Source organism: Mustelus asterias, chromosome 7 (assembly GCF_964213995.1).
Source record: "Mustelus asterias chromosome 7, sMusAst1.hap1.1, whole genome shotgun sequence".
NCBI lineage: Eukaryota > Metazoa > Chordata > Chondrichthyes > Carcharhiniformes > Triakidae > Mustelus > Mustelus asterias.
Genome location: NC_135807.1, coordinates 80073300 through 80098706, shown reverse-complemented (window position 1 = coordinate 80098706; position 25407 = coordinate 80073300). Strand labels below are relative to the sequence as shown.

Here is a 25407-nt window from a genome sequence, read left to right as displayed (position 1 = left end):
GTGGGTGATGGCCAGGAAGGGTAAGGCTAGGGTGGTTGAGAGCACCCCAGTGGATTTGCCCCTGCACAACAAGTACTCCTGCTTGAGTACTGCTGGGGGGGACAGCCCGCCTGGGGAAGCAGCAGTGGCCGTGTCTCCGCAGTGGAGTCCAGCCCTGTAACTCAGAGGGCTAAGGAAAAGAGGAGGAAGGCGGTATTAATCGGGGACTCGATGGTGAAGGGGACAGACAGGCGTTTCTGCGGAGGTAGGCGGGATTCTCGCATGGTGGTCTGCCTCCCTGGGGCCGGGATCCAGGATGTCGCTAGTCGCGTCCCGGAAATCCTGAGGTGGGAGGGAGAGGAGCCTGAGGTAGCGGTACATATTGGTACCGCTGATGTGGGTAGGAAGGGAGAAGGGGTCATGAAAAGGGAGTACAGGGAATTAGGGAGACAGCTGAGAAAGAGGAAAGCAAAGGTAGTAATCTCAGGATTACTGCCTGTGCCACGGGAAGGTGAGGGCAGGAATGGAGTGAGGTGGAAGATGAATGTGTGGCTGAGGGACTGGTGCAGGGGGCAGGGATTCAGGTTCCTGGACCATTGGGACCTCTTTAGGGGCAGGGGTGATCTGTATACAAAAAACGGGTGGAACTTGAATCACACGGGGACCAATATCCTGGCCGGTAGGTTGGCTAAAGTTACTGGGGAGAATTTAAACTAGATAGGTTGGGGGGAGGGGAGCTAGAAGAGTTGACTAGGATCAAGGAACTAATTGATGGGGTGGAGGATGCAGGGGTAAGGGGAATTACAAAATTAATGGTAGAGGAGAGGGTGCAAATGAATGAAGGCGGTAATTTAGATAAGGGAGTAGAGGGAGAGGGTGTTCGCGACTCATCAAAGCGGGTCCAGATAAAAGCTGGAATAAGGACACTTTGCCTGAATGCACGAAGCATTCGGAACAAGGTATATGAGTTGATGGTGCAAATCAGCACGAGTGGGTACGATCTAGTGGCCATTACAGAAACGTGGCTGAAAGGTGACCAGGACTGGGAGATGAATATCCAGGGGTATCAGGCGTTTAGGAAGAATAGACAGGAAGGAAAAGGTGGTGGGGTCGCGCTATTAATAAGAGATAATATCAGGGTAGTACTGAGGGATGACATAGGCTCTGAGGAACAAAACGTGGAATCGTTATGGGTAGAGATGAGGAATAGTAGAGGGAGAAAGACACTAGTAGGTGTGGTATATAGGCCCCCAAATAATAATGTTGAGGTGGGGAGGGCTATAAACAAGCAGATAAGGGATGCGTGTAAAAACGGAACGGCAATAATCATGGGGGACTTCAACATGCACATTGACTGGCAGACTCAAGTCGGTAAGGGTGGAATGGAGGAAGAGTTCTTAGAATGCTGTCGGGATAGTTTCCTTGAACAGCATGTTACGGAACCGACGAGGGAACGAGCTATTTTGGATCTGGTATTGTGTAACGAGGTAGGTAGAATTAAGGATCTTATTGTGAAGGACCCTCTTGGGTCTAGTGACCACAATATGGTCGAATTTCTGATTCAGATGGAAGAGGAGAAAGTTTGGTCCCAAACCAGTGTCCTCTGTTTGAACAGAGGGAAATATGATAGGATGAGGGATGAATTGGCTAAGGTAGACTGGGAGAGCAGGCTGGCAGGTAGGATAGCTGAGGAACAGTGGAGGATTTTTAAGGAGATCCTTTTCAGTTCTCAGCAAAAATATATTCCAGCAAAAAACAAGGATTGTAAGAAAAGGGAGAACCAGCCGTGGATAACGAAGGAAATAAAGGAGAGTATTAAAATAAAAACAGCTGCGTACAGAGTGGCCAAAAATAGTGGAGAAACAAGTGATTGGGAAAAATTTAAGAAACAACAAAGAGAGACTAAGAAAGCGATAAAGAAAGGAAGGATAGACTATGAAGCTAGGCTAGCAATTAATATAAAAAATGATAGTAAAAGTTTTTATAAATATATAAAAAGGAATAGAGTGGCTAGAGTGAATGTTGGACCCTTGGAGGACGAGAGGGGGGAGTTAATAGTGGGAAATGAGGATATGGCTGAGTCTTTAAATAAGTTTTTTGTGTCGGTCTTCACGGTGGAGGACACAAATAGTTTGCCAAATATTAACGATAGAGGGTTGGCAGCAGGAGAAATACTTAATACAATTAATGTAACCAGAGAGGCAGTGCTGGGTAGACTAATGGGACTGAAGGTGGACAAGTCCCCGGGTCCGGATGGAATGCATCCCAGGGTATTGAAAGAAATGTCAGAGGTAATAGTGGATGCGTTAGTGATTATTTATCAAAACTCGTTGCATTCTGGGGTAGTGCCGGTTGATTGGAAAACGGCTAATGTTACGCCGCTGTTTAAAAAAGGAAGGAGACAAAAGGCGGGTAACTATAGGCCGGTCAGCTTAACGTCTGTAGTAGGGAAAATGCTGGAATCCATTATTAAAGAGGAGATAGCAGGGCATCTGGATAGAAATGGTTCGATCAATCAGACGCAGCATGGATTCATGAGGGGAAAGTCGTGCTTGACGAACATGTTGGATTTTTATGAAGATGTGACTAGGGCGGTTGATGGAGGAGAACCGGTGGATGCGGTGTTTTTGGATTTCCAAAAGGCGTTTGATAAGGTGCCCCATAAAAGGCTACTGAAGAAGATTAGGGCACACGGAGTTGGGGGTAGTGTGTTAAAGTGGATTGGGGACTGGCTATCCGACAGGAAGCAAAGAGTCGGAATAAATGGGTGTTTTTCCGGTTGGAGGAAGGTAACTAGTGGCGTGCCGCAGGGATCGGTACTCGGGCCGCAACTATTTACCATTTATATAGATGATCTGGAGGAGGGGACGGAGTGTAGGGTAACGAAGTTTGCAGACGACACAAAGATAAGTGGAAAAGTGAATCGTGTGGAGGACGGAGAAGATCTGCAGAGAGATTTGGACAGGCTGAGTGAGTGGGCGAGGATATGGCAAATGGAGTATAACGTTGAGAAATGCGAGGTTATACACTTTGGAGGAAATAATAACAAATGGGATTACTATCTCAATGGAAACAAATTAAAACATGCTACCGTGCAAAGGGACCTGGGGGTCCTTGTGCATGAGACGCAAAAGCCCAGTCTGCAGGTACAACAGGTGATCAAGAAGGCAAATGGGATGTTGGCCTATATTGCGAAGGGGATAGAATATAAAAGCAGGGATGTCTTGATGCACCTGTACAGGGCATTGGTGAGGCCGCAGCTGGAATACTGTGTGCAGTATTGGTCCCCTTATATGAGGAAGGATATATTGGCATTGGAGGGAGTGCAGAGAAGGTTCACCAGGTTGATACCGGAGATGAGGGGTTTGGATTATGAGGAGAGGCTGAGGAGATTGGGTTTGTACTCGTTGGAGTTTAGAAGGATGAGGGGGGATCTTATGGAGACTTATAAGATAATGCGGGGGCTGGATAGGGTGGAGGCGGAGAGATTCTTTCCACTTAGTAAGGAAGTTAAAACTAGAGGACACAGCCTCAAAATAAAGGGGGGTCGGTTTAAGACAGAGTTGAGGAGGAACTTCTTCTCCCAGAGGGTGGTGAATCTCTGGAATTCTCTGCCCACTGAGGTGGTGGAGGCTACCTCGCTGAATATGTTTAAAGCGCGGATGGATGGATTCCTGATCGGTAAGGGAATTAAGGGTTATGGGGATCAGGCGGGTAAGTGGTACTGATCCACGTCAGATCAGCCATGATCTTATTGAATGGCGGGGCAGGCTCGAGGGGCTGGATGGCCTACTCCTGCTCCTATTTCTTATGTTCTTATGTTCTTATGTTCTTATTTGGTAGCAAATACCATAAGCTTTCGGAGCAATGCTCCTTCGTCAGATGGAGTGGTCTCTGGGTTGCTCCGAAAGCTTATGGTATTTGCTACCAAATAAACCTGTTGGACTTTAACCTGGTGTTGTGAGACTTCTTACTGTGCTTACCCCAGTCCAACGCCGGCATCTCCACCTCATGACTACCATCTGCTCCTCTGCACAGGTCTCCCTTCTCAATTGCCTGCTTGCCTTCTTCGAGGATGCCCAATCATTGGGGAGCCCTCTCCCTGATGTTGCAGCCTCAGTAGTTGCTACCTCTTGGGAGTGGGTTGCAGTCTTAATTGTTTGTCACAAGCAGTATGCCTCTCCCTGTCCCACCACCGGCCTAAGTGGGGTTACCTCTCACTTTTTGCTCCAGCGGCAAGACTCCTGCCAACTGCACAAAATTCAGCCCTTTTTCTCCACACAGCAAACGAGGAGCTCAGTTTAGGCCCAGATAATTTATGATGATTCAGGTGGAAGTGTGACGTTTGTATACAATCTTATAAAGCCAGTTCATGAGCGCAACTGCAATGCAAATTTGCAGCTATCATTCTGATAATTTCTTTATTCTTTCTCGGGATGTGGGTGTTGCTTGCAAGACCCACTCTTAATTGCCTTTGAACCGAGTGGCAGAAAAATGGGCACTTGGTTGGGTGCGTCAGAAGTTTTGAAAGCTGTTGCAAAGGCTCGGGGGACATCTCAACACATCAAGAGCCTTTGTCCACTTGAAGGGGGAGAGGTCAAAGTGGCAGATGAATAGGAAAGAAAACCATGGATGCAGGCATGCGTTTACAAGCAAATGAAAAAGTAGCCAAGCATCCAATTTCCTGTTTGATAACTGAAGTGGAAGTAATGTTGCATTAGATGCTTGAGGGGAAGATTGTCCTCTGTGCCATTGTATAGCACTATCCCAGAAGGTTATAATTGCAGCATGCCTGTAAGGAACTGGAACTATGGCTGGAATTTTCAGTCAACAGACATTTGAATGGCTCACTGCATCTCCTGTGGGGGAACCCACCACGGCAGGGCTGGAAAATCCTGCCACAGAATCATAGCATTTTACACCATAGGAGGGCATATGGTTCTCTATGCTGTGGGAACTATCACATACCCTGATCTTTTCCCACAGCCCTTCAAATGTTTATCTTAAAACAATATATCCAATTCCCTTTTGAAAATTACCATTTAATCTGCTTCAATCACACTTTCAGACAATGTATTCTAAAATCTAACAATAATTGAATGTGCTAGCTCAATGCTACATGTTAGCTACAAATGACCAATAAGTGTGTAGAATAGGCCTATGGAAAAAATTAAGGTCACCGTTTCTAACTTAGCATTCCTGTTAGGCTTTATAAGAAAAAGAGAAAGTTATAGATTATCGTGGTCAGAATGTACTGCTATTCCCATACACATGTCGGACTTTTATTCCACATCAGGCCAGCACTATGTGAATCAGCATTGTCTGACTTTATGGAAATATCAACATCAATCACTGGGGTTATATGCACCATGCTGCATCCCCAGAACATTGATTAGCATATGGCAACTGCAGTGTGTGAGCGATGCATTGCATCAAATAACAAAACAATGCTACAAGCTACAGGCTTTATTTCAAGAGGGATAGAATTGAGAATAAGGGAAGATATGCAAAAGCTGTATCAAAACCTTGGTTAGACTACATTTATAGAGTTCTAAATATCATTCTGGTCCATATTATAAAAAAGGATAATGAGACACTGGAGAGGATGCAGAATTTAGAGGATGATACCAGAAATATTTGGGTCGACATATCAGCAAAGTATGCACAGACTGGATCCTAAATTATCATTAAGACACAGGATGGATCTCTAGCTTAGGCAAAATGGCACCACAGAGACCCAATTCCTGAAGTCTTGCCCCCAAATCCAGCACCCACTATTTTCACTGCGAAGCAGGGGTTGGTGGGTGTGAGGTCATTGTTCTTTGCATATCCATAGTTCATAGAAGAAGCTGCACATGTCTGAGTCCAGGTGGCATCAAACAGATCCAATTTTCATACCTGGGATTTCCCAAACACTACTTGTGGGCTTTAAATGTTTCGGAGTGGTAGGGTACCCTTTGGGATTGTTAAAAGTGTACATGAATGTACATTAAAAGTGGATGGAACATGAAAACTAGGAGCAGGGGTAGACCATTTGGTTCTGCCATTCATTATGATCATGACTCCAACTGAGTAATCTGTTTCTGCTTTCCCAACATATCCTTTGATCCCTCAGCCCCAAGAGCTCTCTCTAACTCTTTGAAAACAAACAATGTTTTGGTCCCAACTGCTTTCTGTGGTAGAGAATATAGGCTCACCACACTCTGGGTGAAGAAATTTCTCCTCCTCTCAATCCTAAATGGTCTACCCGTATCCTCAGACAATGACCCTTGGTTCTGGACTCCCAACCATCAGGAACATCCTTCCTTCAGCCACCCTGTCTAGTCCTGTTAGAATTTTATAGGTTTCTATGAGATCCCCCCTGATGCTTCTAAACTCCAGTGAATATAACCCTAACTGACTCAATCTCTCCTCATATGTCAGTCCCCCATCCTAGGAATCAGCCTGGTAAACCTTCTCTGCTCTCCCTCCATAGTGAGAACGCCCTTCCTCAGACAAGAAGATCAAAACTGCACACACTATTCCAGGTGTGGTCTCACCAAGACCCTGTATAACTGCAGCAAGACATCCCTCTTGCTGCATTCAAATTCTCTGGCTATGAAGGCCAGCATACTATTTGCCTTCCTCACCACCTGCTGCACCTGCATGCTTACTTTCAGTGACTGTTGTACCCCTCTCTCAACATATAGCCATTCAGATAATAATCTGCCTTCCTGTTTTTGCTACCAAAGTGGATAACCTCATATTTAGCCACATACTGCATCTGCCGTTCATTTTCCAACTCACTCAACTTGTGCAAATCAACTGAAGCACCTCTGCAGCCTCCTCACAGCTCACCCTCCCATCCAGCTTTGTGTCATCTGAAAATTTGGAGATATTACCTTTAGTTCCCTCACCTAAATCATTAATATATATTGTGAATAGCTGGGGTCCTAGCACTGATCCCTGCGTTACCCCACTAGTCACTGCCTGCCACTTGGAAAAACACCAGTTTATCCCTACTTTTTGTTTCCTGTCTGCCAACTAGTTTTCTGTCCATCTCAATACACTACCCAGATCCCATGCACTTTAACTTTACATGCTAATCTCTTATGTGTGACCTTGTCAAAAGTCTTCAAATGTCCAAATAAATCACATCCACTGGCTCCCCCTCATCAAGTCTACTAGTTACCTCCTCGCAGAATTCCAGTAGATTTGTCAAATATGACTTTTCTTTCGAAAATCCATGCTGAGTGTTTGATCCTGCCACTGTTTCCCAACTGCTCTGCCATTAAATCTTTTATAATGGATGCTAGATTTTTCTCCACAACTGACGTCAGGCTGACTGGCCTATAATTCCCTGTTTTCTCTTTACTTCCATTTTACATTAGCTTCTCTCCAATTTGTAGGAATTGTTCCAAAGTCTATAGAACCTTTGATGACCACCACTGTGTCTACTATTTCATGGTGGATACTGGATGAGTTGGCCTAGAGGATGTAAGCACAAAGGGTGGGAGACATGGGCTGGCATGACTTAGCATTAAATTGGTATAGGGGCTATAAAGAGCCATGTGGATGTGTCGAGGGCCATAGATTGGTATGAAGGGTGGGTTGGAGTCATGAAGTGGCCTGGTTGGAGCATGGGGAGGGTGTAGGATTGTGAGGGGTGAATACTGGAGGGCTGATTTTTGATTTGACAAAGTCCAGGATCACCAAAGTGATCCTTTCACAGCCTACTTCCGCACCCGGCAGTTCCTGTGGCTGCCTCTGGATTCTTTCCAAGGGCAGTGGGACTGACTTGAGTTAACACCCACTGCCCCTGAACAAATATCCAACTGTCTGGGCATTTTCCTTTGAGTCGGATTTGTGGAACTGGGAATTTTCTCAACTGTGCACCCCTGATTAGGAAGCAGAAATTCAGGCCTGTGTCTCTTTTCTCTTGAAAAAAAGAAGGCTGAGGGGTGATTCAGTTGAGGTATTTTTAATTTATGAAAGGTTTTGAAAGAGTGGGTATGGAGAGACTGTTTAGTCTTCTGGTGAAGAGTTTAACTAGATAGTCAACAAGAAATCCAATAGGGTACACAAGAGCAACTTCTTTACCCTACAAGTGAGAAGAATGTGGAATTCATTGCCACAGGGAGTGGCAGGAGTGAATTGCATGGATGTATTTAAGGGGAAGCTAGATAAGCACCTGAGAAATATGGGGATTGAGACTATGATGGATTCAGATGAGGAAAGAAAAGAGGAGGCAGGACGGGGTGACACGGTGGCACAGTGGTTAGTACTGCTGCTCCACAGCGCCAGGAACCCAGGTTCAATGCTGGCCTTGGATTACAGTCTGTGTGAAGTTTGCATGTTCTCCCCATGTCTGCGTGGATTTCCTCCTGGTGCTCCAGTTCCCTCTTACAGGCCGAAGTTGTGCAGATTAGGTGGATTGGCCATGTTAAATTGCCCCTTCGTGTCTAAAGATGTGTAGGTTAGATGGATTAGCCATGGTAAATGTGCGGGGTTTCATGAGGCCTGGGTAAGATGGTTGGAGAGTTGGTGCAGACTCAATGGGCCGAATGGCTTCCATCTGCACTGGAGGCATTCTATGGGTCTATGGTTGTGTAAAGCATAAATACCGGCATGGACTGGTTGTGCCGAATGGCTGGTTTTGTTCCATATATCCTATGTAATCCTTTGTAAAGGTAGGTTATTTTGCTGATAAGGTTTTTTGGTACAGTACAATTGAACATAGAATAAGACTTGCTCTGTAATGCAACAGTTCAGTTCTCAACAGGACTTTTTCTGTCCAACAGAGTCCAGTCTGAAAAGCCTGGGCAGCATGCATCATCAGAGCAAGGGTTGAAAAGGAAAATAAACTAAAGCTTTTAGTCTTGTTTGAATTAAGTATTTCATTTTTAAATTACTTTATTTAATTGTACATAGTTTTCTTCTCATTACAGCTTGGGTTCTTTGTGAACTGCTAATAAAACCACTTATAACTGCACTTTCTTCACAAAAGGATTTCAATGGACTTTGAAGAAGGCTCTGATTAAATATTCTTTCTGCTTACTTATTGATATGAAAATGTATCTGATTACCTTATTAGATATATAGAAAGGAAAACATTTGGATGCCTCAATGGGTATCTATTCATAAGTCAACTATATCGATCATTCATTTGTTGGCCTGAAGTTGTCAAACAATTACATGTGTAATTGCTGTTTTGTTTATTAGGTCAAGGTGGGGACTGAGATGGCCACAGGAACAGGTCCGAACAAGAAAGTTGCAAAGCGAAATGCTGCAGAAGCCATGTTGCTGCAGCTTGGCTACAAAGCATCAATCCCTACTCAAAATCCACAGGAGAGGGTAAATTTGAATTTGAATTTCACTTCTTTAATTTAACTGTTAAGGAATAAAGACATAAAATACATTGACTATTAAATATGTTATCACATATTTATTTTTGTTTTTAGATTTTTGACCGGTATTTAATCATAAAAATGGTACTTTGTATTTATATTTTTGTTTCAACATTACAGCCAGTTGAAAAGGGCTGGGATGGACGGAAGGTGACTTTTGCAGATCAGCCAAGTAGTAGTGAGTAGTTTTCACACTTGAAATGTACAAAACAAAATACCTGTTTTATTTATTGTCAAATTCCATTTGCAGCTTCATTGTCATTTGCATGGTTCAAATCTTTTAATTATGCTAATAAGGGGTCACCCACTAAGGACTGAGGTGAGAAGAAATTTCTTCATTCAAAGGTTTGGGGTTAGGGTTAGAAGGATGTGGGTGCTTAAAATCATTGTGTATATTCAAGAGAGAAATTGATAGATTTTTGATGCTAATGAAATGAATGGAAATGGGAATAGCATGAGAAGGTAGCATTGAGGTAGTAGATTAGTTGTGTTCTTAGTGAATGTTGGAGCAGATTTGAAAAGCCATCAACAGAATAAATAATTGTTGAAAATTATGAATGAATTATTTAAATGTTTGCCATTGTTTATCTAGCATCATATATCTTTTAATTTAATTTCCTAAACTACCTAAGAGAACTCATCCCTTGTACCTATGAAGTTTGCTTTGTTCAGATTTAAGAGCCTAGTTTTGGACTTTACTAAATCACCTCAAACTCGATATAAATTTTATCATATTATGATCTATTACTTAGAAATTCCTTTACTACTAAATTATTGATTAATCCTTTCCCATTGCCCAATACAATATTTAAAATAGTCTGTTCCCTAGTTTGTTCTTCAACATACTGATGTAGAAAACTATTTTGTATCTCCAAAGAACATATTCGCCACACTATTACTACAAATTTGGTTTACTCAGTCTCAGTGCCATTATTCCTACGAAATACATCTCCAAACTCCGTGACCTGGGCCTTGGCTCCTCCCTCTGCGATCCTGAACTTCCTAAAAGTATTAATAATCTATTAATATCTATCTATGATATCAATTAATTTCCGTGTTTTTATAATTTTCTTATCTCACTCTGTTGGGTTCAGTAACTAGTCCAACATATTGGACAAGATTTTAAGATATCACCAGGGTGGTGGTTGGTGGGTGAGGCTGCAGAATTTTAGCTGGAACAGATCACCTTTTCCGTCAATGAGTGATCCATGTCTGTCCATATGTTTCACTGTCCGCCTCTAAGGACCCTTGCTTTCCATTACCATCTCTGCCTTCTTTACAATGTCACCAACAAAGATTGGAAGCTCACGTGTCAATATTTACATGATATTCAAAAAGTAAAACAAGTTAACATTTAGAGGTGGAATAAACCTCAGTCACTTCTAATGCTCCCTTAAGGCCTCAGATGAAGTAGAGGCAACCTTCTCACTTGTCTCTGCCTGCAGCAGACATATTGTTTTGGAGGTGCCATTGGAGTATCGTCCAGGGGCTGTACCAGCCACAATGCAGGGCAGCCTCTGTCACTGAACTCAGTTGCATAGATGGTCTCTCAGTCAGAGAGTCCAAGAAGCCCAATGATGATGATATTGCCCCATGAGTGCTAGCACCATAAACCTCCTTGGTGATTGACTCAGTCCATGGGTGGCATTGTGGCTGACTTGAGGGGAATAGCAGCTGGGGCCAAACTGTATCTCCTCCTAACATCTCTGTGCCATCAGCAGTACTGATCTGCCAAGACCACAGAATTTGGCATGCATTCTGTACTTGCCAGTGTGCCGTTCCTGAATCCACTCAGAATGCTGTCGCATGTGGATCTTCATGAGGTAGGCCAGTCTCTCAATGAAGGCACTCGTGTTCAAAATCCTGAATTAGGGTCATGCACATTAGGTGATTAGACTCCTCCATTCTCAATCCATAAACATGTACTTATTCTGGGAAGTCTGACATGTGGGAACATATGTGTGCTGTTGTTCTAAGTAGAGCCTTCAATCCAAATGACTCCTGAGGCTCCACATCAGCAGCCAGCTGAGCAAGGCTGTTTTAGTCCTCCATCTTCAAAAGAGACTGCCATAGCTGCCTCATAACCTCTCAATCACTCCTGCTGTTTGATGGGGAGGAGTATGCTCCACTCGTTCTCTTCTCCACATGAATGCCCATCTCACCTTCTCTGACTTGGTCCTGGGAGACACCTGACAAACTCTGTGGTCATTCAGAAGAGCAGATGGAGCACACTTTCTCCTGGCATCCCTTTCTCGGGTATCCTAAGCTTCTTTTTTCCTGCCAGAAAAAAAGTGATAAGGCACCGATGGCCTCTGTAACCAAAACCGGTATCTCATCCACATAGGAAGCTGCACGTATCAGCTCTGAAAAGTGCTCAATACCGCTAGGCTCTGAAACTTGTTGCAGGATCAGAAGGTACACTGGGCACAAGTTCCTTTCATGTTCAAGAGCAATATCTGCTCTCGGGCTCCTCAGCCGGTTTGTCTGCTGGAGGTTGAATACCTAGAGGCATGTCATGAAGGCCTTGTGTTGCACTTACCTTGCTCAAGCAACTAAATGGACTGAACCTTTTCCGGCTCTAAACCTAATTCCTGCTGACAGCATTTCAGCTGCAAATGTTTTCTGCATCTCAATACTTGGTTGAGTGGGTGGACTTCCCCACTCACCCTCATTGCATCAAGAAGGACTTCCACGCCAGTGTCAACAAAGTGGTTGGCAGTCCTGCCTCAGATTCCAGTCCTCTGCCTTTCATCTTCCATCACAGCTGTTTCAATTTCCAGTCATGGTGTGCTGAAATTGAGCCTGCACTTATGCAGCCCAGTGTCCATTTTGTCTGATTATATAAATACTTACTGTTGAACTGAAAATATCATGAAACAGAAATGAATGTTAAAGTTGCCAGTTTATGCAAATTATTTTCATTCTGCAAATTATTTTCATTCATTGCCAGTGATGACACTATTTTATCCTGTAAAACTATCAGTCTTCATAAATGCTGCTAACTGGAGCTATGAAAAAATATGTTATCTCAAGTCCTCCTGATGATTCAGTGCATAAGCGTAGCACGTGTTCTGAGGCATGCAAAACAGGATTAATCCCTGTTCTGTTAGCTGACCTCAACAGGGATAAATGTAACAAGATTTTCATTGGCTTCACTGCTATTTCCTCAGTAGGGAAAGGAAAAGATCAGACAGGATTCCCATTTCTTAGTGCTATCCCAGATGGAAAAGGTGCATGTGTGATCATCCTGTGAACATAAGATCAAGCTGTATTGTGATACCCACACGGTACAAATAACCTTAATTATGAATTCACTCATGAAGAATGGCCTCTGTTGCGAGACATAGAGGACTGCAGCCTCCTGTAGAACCGAGTCGCAACATGATTCACTATTTTCAAGTGAAGTGACTCAGAATCATAAAACTAACTTTGTATGTTATCCTTTTGAAAAGAAAACCTTGGAGCGATGTCAAGGCAACAGAAATTCAACCTTGCTGTGTGGTTTCTGATGTTAGCCTGATTGATAAGATTGCTACTTTTTTAATTGTTGCTAGGTAACAATTGTTTAACATATACATGTCATCACTCTAAGATTATCTCATCGTTGCCTAGAGAAAAACTTCACTTCCAACATCATTTAGTATTCACACTCACCTGGGCAACAATGGGCATTACTGTTTGAATCAATTTATATATTTCCTCCGAAAATGTTCTCACCTCCTCAGGAATAATTTCAGTCATGTCTCCACTCCCACTGGTATTTTTTCTGAACTCAGCCCTCGGTGTTTGTGGGATGCAATAAAAGCTGAGCCAGGTTTTCATTCCCTGATCATGCCATTGGGACGAAATGTGGTTGGGAACCAATCACAGGAACCTTAAGGAGATTTTGAAGGCGTTGGGTGGGATTCATAGAGGGGAGAACCAATTGGACCACCCAAAGGCCTGGGCAGCCCGCAGCCCCATCGGGAGAGGTGACACTGCCAATGTAGTTCGGAGAACTGGAGAGCACCTCAAGATTCGATTTGATTTTATTTGATTTATTGTTGTCACATGTATTGGTATACAATGAAAAGTATTGTTTCTTGCGCTCTATACGGATAAAGCATGCCATTCATAGAATATATAGGGGAGAAGGAAAGGAGAAGGTGCAGAATGTAGTGTTACAGTCGTAACTAGGGTGTAGAGAAAGATCAACTTACTATAAGGTAGGTCCATTCAAAAGTCTGATGGCAGCAGGGTAGAAGCTGTTCTTGAGTCGGTTGGTATGAGATCTCAGACTTTTGTATCTTTTTCCCGACAGAAGAAGGTGGAAGGGAGTATGTCCGGGGTGTGTGGAGTCCTTGATTATGCTGGCTGCTTTGCTGAGGCAGCAGGAAGTGTAGACAGAGCTAATGGATGGGAGGCAGGTTAGCGTGATGGACTGGGCTACGTTCACAATCCATTGTAGTTTCTTGCGGTCTTGGACAGAGTAGAGCTACACCAAGCTGTGATACCTCCGGAAAGGATGCTTTCTATGGCACATCTGTAAAAATTGGTGATGGAGACAGCCTCTGAAAACTATTAAAAGTTTAAAAGTAAAAGGTAACCACAACTGTCAGGCCTTCATCATGGAAGTGAAATTGCTCCACAGGATGACTTGTGACTGCAGTTCTGGCCCTCTGGCAATGTCGCTACTGGGTGGGAGTGAGGGAATAGGAAAATTAAAAGTGACTTTGCTAGCCCCCTGGTTTATTACCTTAGGGAACTGCCTCCATTCATCTGTCGGGTTCGGCCTCAGACAGAAGCCTGCCAGATAGAAAATTCCAGATGGCATCTGATGGGCTGAATTTTCATGAGGATGATAGGGTAGGACCAAAGGAGGATGTGCTGGCAAATTTACACTACCAGCTGGCATGCCAGTCTGCCGGTATGTTCCCACCACTGGTATATTATCATTCAGGGTGTGCGGGTACTGCTGCCCACCTGACAGAGGCAGTTTGCCAATTCAAGCAATTGAAGCGTTTAGAGGGCATTCATCAAAGGATGTCTGGAAGGGAATTCAGGTTGGTGATGGGAATGGAATATTTTCTGTTTTATTTAACCCAGTATCATAATGAAGCACGCCCTAGTTAGAATCAGTACAAATCTAATAACACATGTCTTCTGCACAATTTGTTCAGCCTCAAGGACTGTAATTTCTTAGTGTACAGAAAGCTGAACAATACATTCTGTTCAGACTTGTGTACGTGATTTAAGTTAAGTGAGAACAGTTTTCACTCATAGTCATTTATTAAGAGGTTGGTCATTGCAATTTCACACATGATGTATTTTCTGTCTCAACTGGGTCATCAGTCAAGGTGCTTTTATGTTTCAAAAACTGCAGCTGACAGCAAACTTGTGGTTCTGTTGACATTAGCTACAGTTGGAAACAAACTGTTCAAATTGCCTTGTTCTAGTGGCAGAGGAGACGTACATTTTTTGAGTTCATCTTTTTGAGTTCATCAGGTTGTCTTGTAAGCTTCAGTTCTGCCCATTGCTTGGTGGGAAATATAGAGATGGAAGGTCCTGCTGTCCAAATCCAACAATGTAATATAAAGGCGCCTATGGAGGCTACATAGTTCTACAAAGTGTGTGATCAAAATCAACATTAACAACTTGTATTTAAATAGCACCTTTAGTGCAGTAAAACATAGAAAGTCACTTCACAGAAGCATGACCCAAGCTAAGAATTAGGGCAGAAACCGTAAGCTTGGTCAACGATCTAATTGTTAAGGAGCATCTTAAAGGAGGAGGCTGAGTTGGAGAGGCGAAGAGATCTATGGATGGAAATCCAGAATTTTAAAATTTTGGCAGCTGATGGCCACTAGTCAGGCCATAATCAAAATCCAAGATGCTCAAGAGAAGCAAAAATTAGAGGCAGATATCTTGTAGGGTTGTCGGACTGGAGGAGATAACAGGAATGCAGAAGGGCAAAGCCAGGGAGGGATTTGTAAACAAGATTGAGAATTATTAGATCAAGGCATTGCTTAACCAGGAGCCAATGTAGATCAATGATAGGTGTATGGGACTTTGTGTGAGTTAGGATGCAGGCTGCAGAGAATGGTTACAGCACAGGAGGAGGCCATTCGGACCATCACATGGATCCTGCTGACCCTCGAATGGAACAATTCAACTAGTGGCACTGCCTTGTCATTTCTCTGGAGCCCTGCAAATCTTTCCTTTTCAGGTAATGATCTAATTCATTTTTCAAATCCTCAATTGATCCTACCTCCATCTCACTCTCAGGCAGTGCATTCCAGATTCTACCAATATGCTGCGTGAAAAAGTTTTCCCTCCTGACGCCATTACTTCTTTTGCCAACGACCTTATATCTGTGCCGTCTGGTTCTCGATTCCTTCACCAGTGAGAACAGTTTCTCCCCATCTACTCTGTCCAGACCTATCATGGTTTTGAATACCTCAGAAGGTAGATTGGGGAAACTGGCTAGGAGTGCATTGGAGTAGTCAAATCTAGAGGTAATAAAGGCATAAATGAGGGTTTCATCAGCAGATGGGCTGAGGCAGATGTGGAGTCATGCACTATTACAGAGGTGGAAATAAGTAGTCTTAGTAATGGCGTAGATATGTGGTCAGAAGATCATATCAGGGTCAAATATGTCAGTTACCAGGGAGGAGGAAAATCAAGGGCAACCACATCAAACAAGCTGATGTGAATCACATGCTTGGAGGTTTCTGGTCTTTTTATCTTTGGAAGGCACCCAGTGCAGGATGGTTTCAAGATTAAAAAGGAAAGGAATAGCAAAGCAGAACATGTAAAATACAGTATTAAATATTGGCATAATATAATTTTCAGCTTAACATAATATTCAATTGTTTTGTACAAAATTCAATTGTTATTGCTACTTCAGGAGGAAATCTTCAGGTAGGATATGTTCCAGGAAGAATTAGGAATAGTTTTCTCCAAAAACTATATGAATATCCAATAATTTGATCTTAAAATCACTTTGTATCCCTGTAGAAATTTATTTGCCACATTGCAAACCTTTTAGCTGTTATCTACTTTTTCTTTCTTCCCAAGAAATGCATTCCAAGTAGATAAAACTCTATGTGCAGAGCATATTTTTGTAAGCCTAGACAAGTCAGGGAGGGGGGAGATTGTTTGGGGACGTGAGAAGATTGCGGGGACCTGTGAAGGACATGGCACGGCTGTGAGGAAATCATGGGCCGTGGAGAACTTTGGGAGAGCATCCAGTCATGGGCAGGGAGGGAGGTAGTGGTCCAATTGCTGGGGAGGTTAACAAGTTAACTTGGGCTGCAGAGGGAAAGCAGGGTGCTCCTCCTGGGCCACAAGAAGTGCTGCAAAACACTAATCTTTTCCATTCAGCATCTTTCACTTTCTTTTAGCACCAGGTTTCCTGAGGCCTGAAGAATAACAACCAACAAGTGTTACAGCTGAAACACAGAACAAGTCTGAGGCACGAAGCCTCATTAAAATATTTAAATTAGTGATCCACCCCGGCAATGGTTTGTTTTCCCACCCTGACTCTCACCTCAGTTAAAACCAGAAATTTATCTATGACAGTTCTGCTCTGCTTTTAAATATTCACTCTCCCAGAAAACGGAAATGTGGGGGTAAAGTTGGTCCGTGCCAGGAGCATGAGGCAGGCTCATTGTAAATGGACAGGTAATATTTCGTTGCACCTTTATTTAATATTTCATTACATCTTTCCACTGACATTCACAGAATGATGGTTCAAACACTTTTTGGAGACTCATTTCCTTGTCTCACTGTAACTTTCACTTAATTGTTGAATTAAACATTTTGGCAATATCTCTGAGGTCAATGTAAAATAAAACCTGGCACAGTGTATGTCAGACTGCCAGTTTGCTGTGAACCCATTTCACACTGCTGACATAGACTTATTTTACTAGTTTTCCTACATATTCAAATGGATATGGGTAGGAGAGTTCAGAAAAAAATACCTTTTGCTATAAAGCTCTTCAACATTTCAACAGTTACTTGAGCTGCTGCTGCCCCCAGTGCTTGCAAATATTCAGTGGTAGATGACTGGAACTTATTTTATCATCAGCGTGAATGAGAGTGACTGGTGGAGAAGTCTTCACATGAAATTCTGCAGAGTGACTTTCTCAAGAATGCTAATTGGTAGATAATCCAAATGAACTTTTATAAAACACTGACTCGGCCTCAACTGGAGTATTGTATCCAATTCTGGGGACCACATTTATGAAAGATATGAAGGGATGCAGATTAAAGAGGGTGCAAGAAAATATTACAAGAATGGCAGAAGGGTTGAGAACCTAAGAACACCAATTTAAGATGATTGGCAAAAGAACCAAAGGCAAAATGAGGAAAAATGTTTTTATGCAGTGAGTGTTTAAGATCTGGAATGCACTATCTAAGAGTGGTGGAGGAAGGATCAATTGTGGCCCACAAAGGAGAATTGGATAATTATCTGAAGAGAAGCCATTTGAAGGGTTACAGGGAAAAGGCAGGGAAGAAGGAATAGCTAAGTTGTTCTTGCAGGGAACTAGCATAGAAACAATGGACTGAATGGCCTCCCTCTCTACTGCAACCATTCCATGATACAATAATTCTGTAAGCTTCAATGTTTCTATTTTGTTTGATACTTATGACAGAAAAGCTCAAAGCTTTTATTTCACAACCCTTAGGGACCGGAGGATGGACACAGCATGGACCTAAGACACTTGAATTATTTCATCTCGAAATGCAGATATTTAATGTGGATCATCTGGAAAACTAGCTTTGTTATTGATTACAATCAAAACAGTATATTCGTATTTGAAATTGTAGACTTTTAAAGTAGACATCCTATGTTATACTAAAAAACTATTAACTGCGTCTTAGCCTGCATTTGTTTTTTGTGATCAAAGTTAAAATCTATTCAACAGTAAGGCTATCATTTGTAGGGTCCGTGAGTTGCTGTACTATGCAGGACACATCATCTCTACAGGATGTGAAAGGGTTCATTGATACTTAAAGTCAGTAAAACTGCAATCCAGCTTTTCCTTGGCTAGTGAAAGGGATATTCAAACAAATGTGGTTTATTTCAGTCGGATCTTGTGTGTGATCCTGAATATAAGAGGGAAGGCGTGAAGGAACTTCCTGTTCCAATGAATTGGCAAACCTTCGAGGGAAACAGCTCGACTGTTTTGACTCCCGCAATAGAATATTGACAGCTGTTTTTTCTGACGGTTTGCCAAAAGATCTGCTTCTGAATAAGCTCATTGGTTGATTATGATCTGACACACATTTCCGTGAAGAACCCATTAATGAGGTTGGATTTCATCCCTGATGAAAGTCTCTACAATCAAATTCTGCACCATAGCTGGTGTCAATCTGGCAAGTTTCTGGGACTTTGATGACAATAGTGCCATATCTTTGTTACACTGGTGTAGAGAAGGCAGACATCACTTTTTGTATGTTACAATTCTTTGTTGTCCCAGATTCTTTCTATCTTGTTACGGAAGTGATCTGTGTCTTGCTGATTTGCCAAAGAGGCGTGCAGTTCATAGAATCCCTACAGTACAGAAGGAGGCCATTCGACCCATCAGGCCTGCACCGACAGCAATCCCACCCACGTCCTATCCCCATAACCCCACATATTTACCCTGTTAATCCCCCTGACTCTAAAGGGCAATTTATCATGGCCAATCAACCTAACCCGCGCATTTTTGGAGTGTGAAAGGAAACAGGAGCAACCGGAGAAAACCCACGCAGACACAGAGCGAATGTGCAAACTCCACACAGACAGTCATCCGAGGCCAGAATTGAACCCAGGTCCCTGGCAGTGTGAGGCACAGTGCAAACCACTGTGCCACCGTGCTGCCCAAAAATAAACCTCTCCCCGTCAGGGAATTGAATCCTGGTCTCCACAGGACACAGTAAGAGGTTTAACAACACCAGGTTAAAGTCCATGATGCCGAGTTTCTCAAGTTTCCTGTTCTTGGTGTGCATGTAGATGGTGTAGTTCCTTTGTCTCGTCTGCTTGGCAGAGTTTCGCAGCTGGTCTGCGTCCTGAGCGCAAGTTGAGAATATGGATTCTATCTTGGTTTCCAGGCTGCGGCGTTTGCTGTAGAGCTGGTGTATGAGGTGGTTGAGGAGGGTGAGAGAGGTGCGACGGCAAAGTCTCTCAGCATAGTCTGTGTTATAGGTTGACCTGAGTGGGTTCGTGATCCGTAGTCCTTTCGGTATCTTGCCTGCTTTCTTGCATCTTTGTAGAAACTTGATGTCTGTGTCGATATGCGCGATCTTCTTGGAGATCCTCTCTACTTGGAGCCGGCAGTTTGCGGTGTCGATGGTAGTCATGATGTGGAGATGCCGGCGTTGGACTGGGGTAAACACAGTAAGAGGTTTAACAACACCAGGTTAAAGTCCAGGTTAAAGTGGACTTTAACCTGGTGTTGTTAAACCTCTTACCGTGTTTACCCCAGTCCAACGCCGGCATCTCCACAGGACAGGCAGGGATACTAACCACTATACTAACACAGGCGCCATTCATTAGGACCATGTTTCTTCTAAACGTGCCCTTGTGTAGAAACTATTGTTTACCTTGCTAAGAGACAGAGATGACGATTACAAATTAAATTCACATATTAAGTTTGTCTTTTTGAGACCACTATTTCAGTGCATCAACTTTGTTGCTAGCAATCTCCTAGGATACAGAGAATGATTTAGGGACAAATATGTAAAGTGGATTAATTGCAGTGGCCCAATGAAGAACTGTACGATAAAGTACTACAAATGCAACCGGTTTGAGGATGCACACTCCGTGCTCAATGCTAAAGTCCTTTAGATGTATAGTCCTGAAGCACTGCTAGAAAGAATATGGATACGTTTATAAAAGGTAGTTCCTTGAATGTTCCTCAAAAATAATTTATCTTTAGTCTAACTCTCTAAAAGGTTCAAAACTCATTGGACGTTTATAATGCATATACTTGGAACGAAACTATGAAAATCTAATTGTATAAAATACATGTTGTCATGAATGAACTTTCCGAAATGCTTATGCTTTGAAATGTCCCTGTATATCTACAGTGGAAAAAAATTCTGGAAAGAGTATAATTGGAATTCCTGGTAAATGCCTCCGTTTGGAGAAGTGTCCATTTGACTTTAGGTAGCCATTGCAGATGAGAGCTGAGAAGGGATAGAAAGTCAAGTAAAACCTATTGACGTGTTGAGTTGTAGTTCTTAGCACCTCTCAAAGGAAGGCCACAACTCTGAGGAAAATCTGCTGCTGAGAAGCAAGGAGAAAGTGGAATTATTGGAGCTCTTCTCAGAACAGGTCTTCTTTGTTCTGTAAGAAATGGGGAGCTCAGGGCGGCGATTGGGGTGGTCAATGGGGGGAATGGTGGGAGATCTCTCAGTATGTTGGGTACATTAGCGAGTAACATGACATCTCCTGTTATTTACCTTGCTGAAATAACCAACGAGAAAACCTATCAGGGAGTTTCAACATGACACGGTGAGGAGTGGTGAACCTCTGCAGGAGAGATAGGAGTGAATTTGAGACTGCCCCTTTAATACTACATATCTGTCAATAGTGTGGCATAGAGTAAAAGTTTTTATAGGGCATATTCTGTTTGCATTAGTTAATGCAAACAGAATATGCCTTACAAACACTTTTATTCCGCCACACTATTGACAGATATGGAGCATATGCAAACCTACCTTTTTCTTTGATATAAAAAATGTCTCTTAATTAATGTTTGATCTACATTGGTTTTAGTTTGTTACAGTAAACTTCTTAAAAAGTGGAATCTAGTCCTTTGTATATTTTTGTTGGCGTTGTGAGAATTTATTTCAAAAGTTAGCAGTCTCTGTGGGGATCATAAAGTAAAAGAAACTAAAAGCATACCACTATGGACAGATAGAGCACTTTGGGTATTGATGTAATGTGAAATGTGAGAACTATGAATTTGTAATGGAGTCTTTCTACATTGAACCTTAAGTCTGTTTTGTTCACACTTCCTAATTGAAACCTAACACCTAGATTACAAAGAAACCATGTGGCAGTTACTTCTGCATTCCACCCAACTTTGTGAGAAAAAATGGTTGGAGAGGGCCACCTTTTCCTTTGTATTTAAACTTGTTTAGCAGCAGTTTAAGGAATTGTGGCAGAGACTTGTTATGCACGGATTTTCTGGTGCGTCTGGGATTTTCTGCCTGCAGTAACAGAGGAGCGCATCCATGTTAGAGCAACTAGATGCATATTATAGCATAATGTATATGCAGCATATTTTATATTATTCACACTTAGGTTGTCTGAAATGTCATTGCATTCCTAGCATCCTGCATTGCTAAATAAATGGGAGAATGTGAAATGAAGCACTTCTGCTTAATTGATTGTACTAGGCAAGCAATATAGTAGGTCTCATAAACTTTGTTTTTGTTGGTGTCACAGCTATATTCTGTTTTTGCTGCAGTGCTGATGAATGGGATTAGTGATGTAAAGTGGCAAGGAAGGCCACTTTTCTTGCAAGCACCTCAGGCAGTATTGACTTCACAGCTACCAAATGGGGATAGATGCTGGTCCACATTGTCACTTGCCTGCAGATAATGCCTTCACCAACCTGCAATGTTAAGTTTAAGTTTAACTTTATTTATTAGTGTCACAAGTAGGCTTACATTAACACTGCAATGAAATTACTGTGAAAATCCCATAGTCACCACACTCCGGTGCCTGTTCTGGTACAGTGAGGGAGAATTTAGTAGCCTAACCAGCACGTCTTTTGAACTATGGGAAGAAACTGGAACATCTGGAGGAAACCCACGCAGACACGGGGAGAAACTTCACACAGACAGTGACCCAAGCTGGGAATTGAACCTGGGTTCCTGGTGCTCTGTGGCAGCAGTACTAAACACTGTGTCACTATGTTCCACTCTCACCATTAGTCTTCTCCCAACCAGTATCCAAAACACATCTTTTGCTTCGCAAATTATATCAATGAACTGAACATGGAAAATTTCCTTTAAGTCAGTATAATCCCCATATCAAACCATAAGGTTGTAAATTGCACCTATATCAGTAAATCTGCTCGATGGTTTCTTACAACTAATATTCCTTCTCATTTCCCCTCCCTGTTTTTTGCAGTGCATTGTCCCTTTAAGATTGTTGCAGTGGTGCATGTGTGTATCTTACAGGGACCGCTGCTTGTGCCAGTTTGTCACCGATGCCACACATTCCCAATTTTTGTGCAGCCTCACATCCATCTACCTTCAGGGAACATTGCTTGCAACCTTACATTCCTTGTACAAAGTCTTATTTTGACAGGTTCAGTTAACTTCCTGGCAAAATTCCCCAGTGTCCCAGCTGCGTGTTTCCTGGTAGTGGAAGGTGGTATGCTGTTTACTGGCAGCGGGATTCTGTGGTCCCACCGTTTCTAATGGCATTTCTCATTCATGGCACCCCACGCTACTGTGAAACCCGTGCGCGGTTGTGCGCTGCAGGTGGAACTGGAGAATCCCGTCGGCGTGAGCGGCTGGAGATCGATAAACATATTTGTTTGGCACTAGATGAGAAAGTTGTCAGACAACATGTGATATGATCCATAGACTTGTTTCTATGTTGGCCAGAAACATGGGCCTGAATCTTGCGGTCAGCAGCAATGCTGTGCTCATTGCCCCTGCCCATGAGATTTCCTGATCCAGTGCTCCAGTACAATTCTTCTGGGATATTCCATTCCCAGCTGAAGAAATGCACAACACCGCTTCTCCGGGAAAACTCCAGTAATTTTTTTTATTCATTCGTGAGACATGGGCGTTGCTGGCTGGCCAGCATTTATTGTCCATCCCTAGTAAAATCACAGTAGAGTCGGGAATAGAGGACACACCTCCTTTCACGGCATTAACACTCTGCCTCACAGTGCCATGGACCCAGGTTTGATTCCCAGTTTGGGTCACTGTCTGTGCGCAGTCTGAACTTTCTCCCCGTGTCTGCGTGGGTTTCCTCTGGGTACTCTGGTTTCCTCCCACAGTACAAAAGATGTGCTGGTTAGGTGCATTGGCCATGCTAAATTCTCCCTCCGTGTACCCAAAGAGGTGCTGGAAAGTTGCAACTAGAGGATTCTCACAGGAACTTCAGTGTTAATGTAAGCCTACTTGTGACAATAATAAATAAACTTAAACTTATTTAAAAGTACAGTCTTCTAATGAATGGGAATGCATTAATGAATGGGTGAGTGGATGAACGGGGAGTGAGTGAATGAGTGGGTGAGACAGTAGCTGTGTAACTGGATGAGGAGGTACTCAGACTCTGGGCTGGTCTAGTGGCTGAAGGGCTTGCTGAGTGTTCGGGGGTAGTTAGATCTGGTCAGAGATGGTGGTATTTGGATCAGGTCAAGGGGGTGGGTCTGGTCGTTAGAATAGTATGGCCGTCAAAGGCCATCAAGTTAGGTCAGGAGGTCAAAAGATAATTGCTTGGCGGTGGTGTAATCAGGTAGTCATGGAGAGTAGTCGGGTCTGGTTGGGGTATAGTCAGGTACAATCGGGATAGTGGGGGGGATGGTTCTGGGTAGTGGTCTGGGCGGTGACTGGGAGGACTTCAGTTATGGAGTTGTTCTAGTCAGTCCCTCTGAGTCGAGGATAACTTGTTTCCAAACTAATAATGAGTTCTCAGCTGACTGGGGAGTCCAAATCCATGACCTACAGTCTCTGTCACAGGTATGGCAGATGGTGGTTGGAGGAGTGTGTGGGTAGAGTGCCCGAGTTGCCATATATTCCTTTCACTGTCGATGCTTGACTTCAACTCACTCTTGGTGATGAAACTCTGAGTGTTCAGCTTCTTCCGAGATGCTTTGTCTCCACTTTGGGTGTTCTTGGGCCAGGGATTTCCAGATGTTGGTGGGGATGTTGCACTTTTTCAAGGAGGATTTGAGGGTGCCCTTGAAGTGATTCCTGTGCCCTCCTGGGGCTTGTTTGCCATGTTGAAACTCTGAGTAGAGTGCTTGTTTCAAGAGTCTTGTGTCAGACATGTGGACAATGTGGCACATCCTCATGTGGCCCATGGAGCTGATTGAGCATGGTCTATGCTTTGATGCTGGGGATGTTGGCCTGAGTGAGAACCGATGTTAGTGCGCGTATCCTGCCATAAGACCATAAGACATAGGAGCGGAAGTAAGGCCATTCGGCCCATCGAGTCCACTCCACCATTCAATCATGGTTGATTTCAACTCCATTTACCCGCTCTCTCCCCATAGCCCTTAATTCCTCGAGAAATCAAGAATTTATCAATTTCTGTCTTGAAGACGCTTAACGTCTCGGCCTCCACAGCCCTCTGTGGCAATGAATTCCACAGACCTACCACTCTCTGGCTGAAGAAATTTCTCCTCATCTCTGTTCTAAAGTGACTCCCTTTTATTCTAAGGCTGTGCCCCCGCGTCCTAGTCTCCCCTGCTAATGGAAACAACTTCCCTACGTCCATCCTATCTAAGCCGTTCATTATCTTGTAAGTTTCTATTAGATCTCCCCTCAACCTCCTAAACTCCAATGAATACAATCCCACGATCCTCAGACGTTCATCGTATGTCAGGCCTACCATTCCCGGGATCATCCGTGTGAATCTCCGCTGGACCCGCTCCAGTGCCAGTATGTCCTTCCTGAGGTGTGGGGCCCAAAATTGCTCACAGTACTCCAAATGGGGCCTAACCAGTGCTTTATAAAGCCTCAGAAGTACATCCCTGCTTTTGTATTCCAAGCCTCTTGAGATAAATGACAACATTACATTTGCTTTCTTAATTACGGACTCAACCTGCAAGTTTACCTTTAGAGAATCCTGGACTAGGACTCCCAAGTCCCTTTGCACTTTAGCATTATGAATTTTGTCACCGTTTAGAAAATAGTCCATGCCTCTATTCTTTTTTCCAAAGTGCAAGACCTCGCACTTGCCCACGTTGAATTTCATCAGCCACTTCTTGGACCACTCTCCTAAACTGTCTAAATCTTTCTGCAGCCTCCCCACCTCCTCAATACTACCTGCCCCTCCACCTATCTTTGTATCATCGGCAAACTTGGCCAGAATGCCCCC

General features: G+C 43.3%; 1 protein-coding gene across 9 annotated transcripts in view; it reads left to right on the top strand.

The window, feature by feature from the left end:
* stau2 (staufen double-stranded RNA binding protein 2) overlaps positions 1–25407 on the top strand; it is a 340608-nt gene that overhangs the window by 202120 nt on the left and 113081 nt on the right. For all 9 annotated transcript variants that reach the window (XR_013498337.1, XR_013498339.1, XR_013498338.1 and 6 more), the window contains 2 exons: positions 9181–9312; positions 9486–9543. Coding sequence is in view for 6 of the 9 variants with exons in the window: in XM_078216313.1 (XP_078072439.1) it covers positions 9181–9312; positions 9486–9543 (190 nt within the window). In the remaining 3 variants the exon portion in view is untranslated. The remainder of the gene's footprint in view (positions 1–9180; positions 9313–9485; positions 9544–25407) is intronic.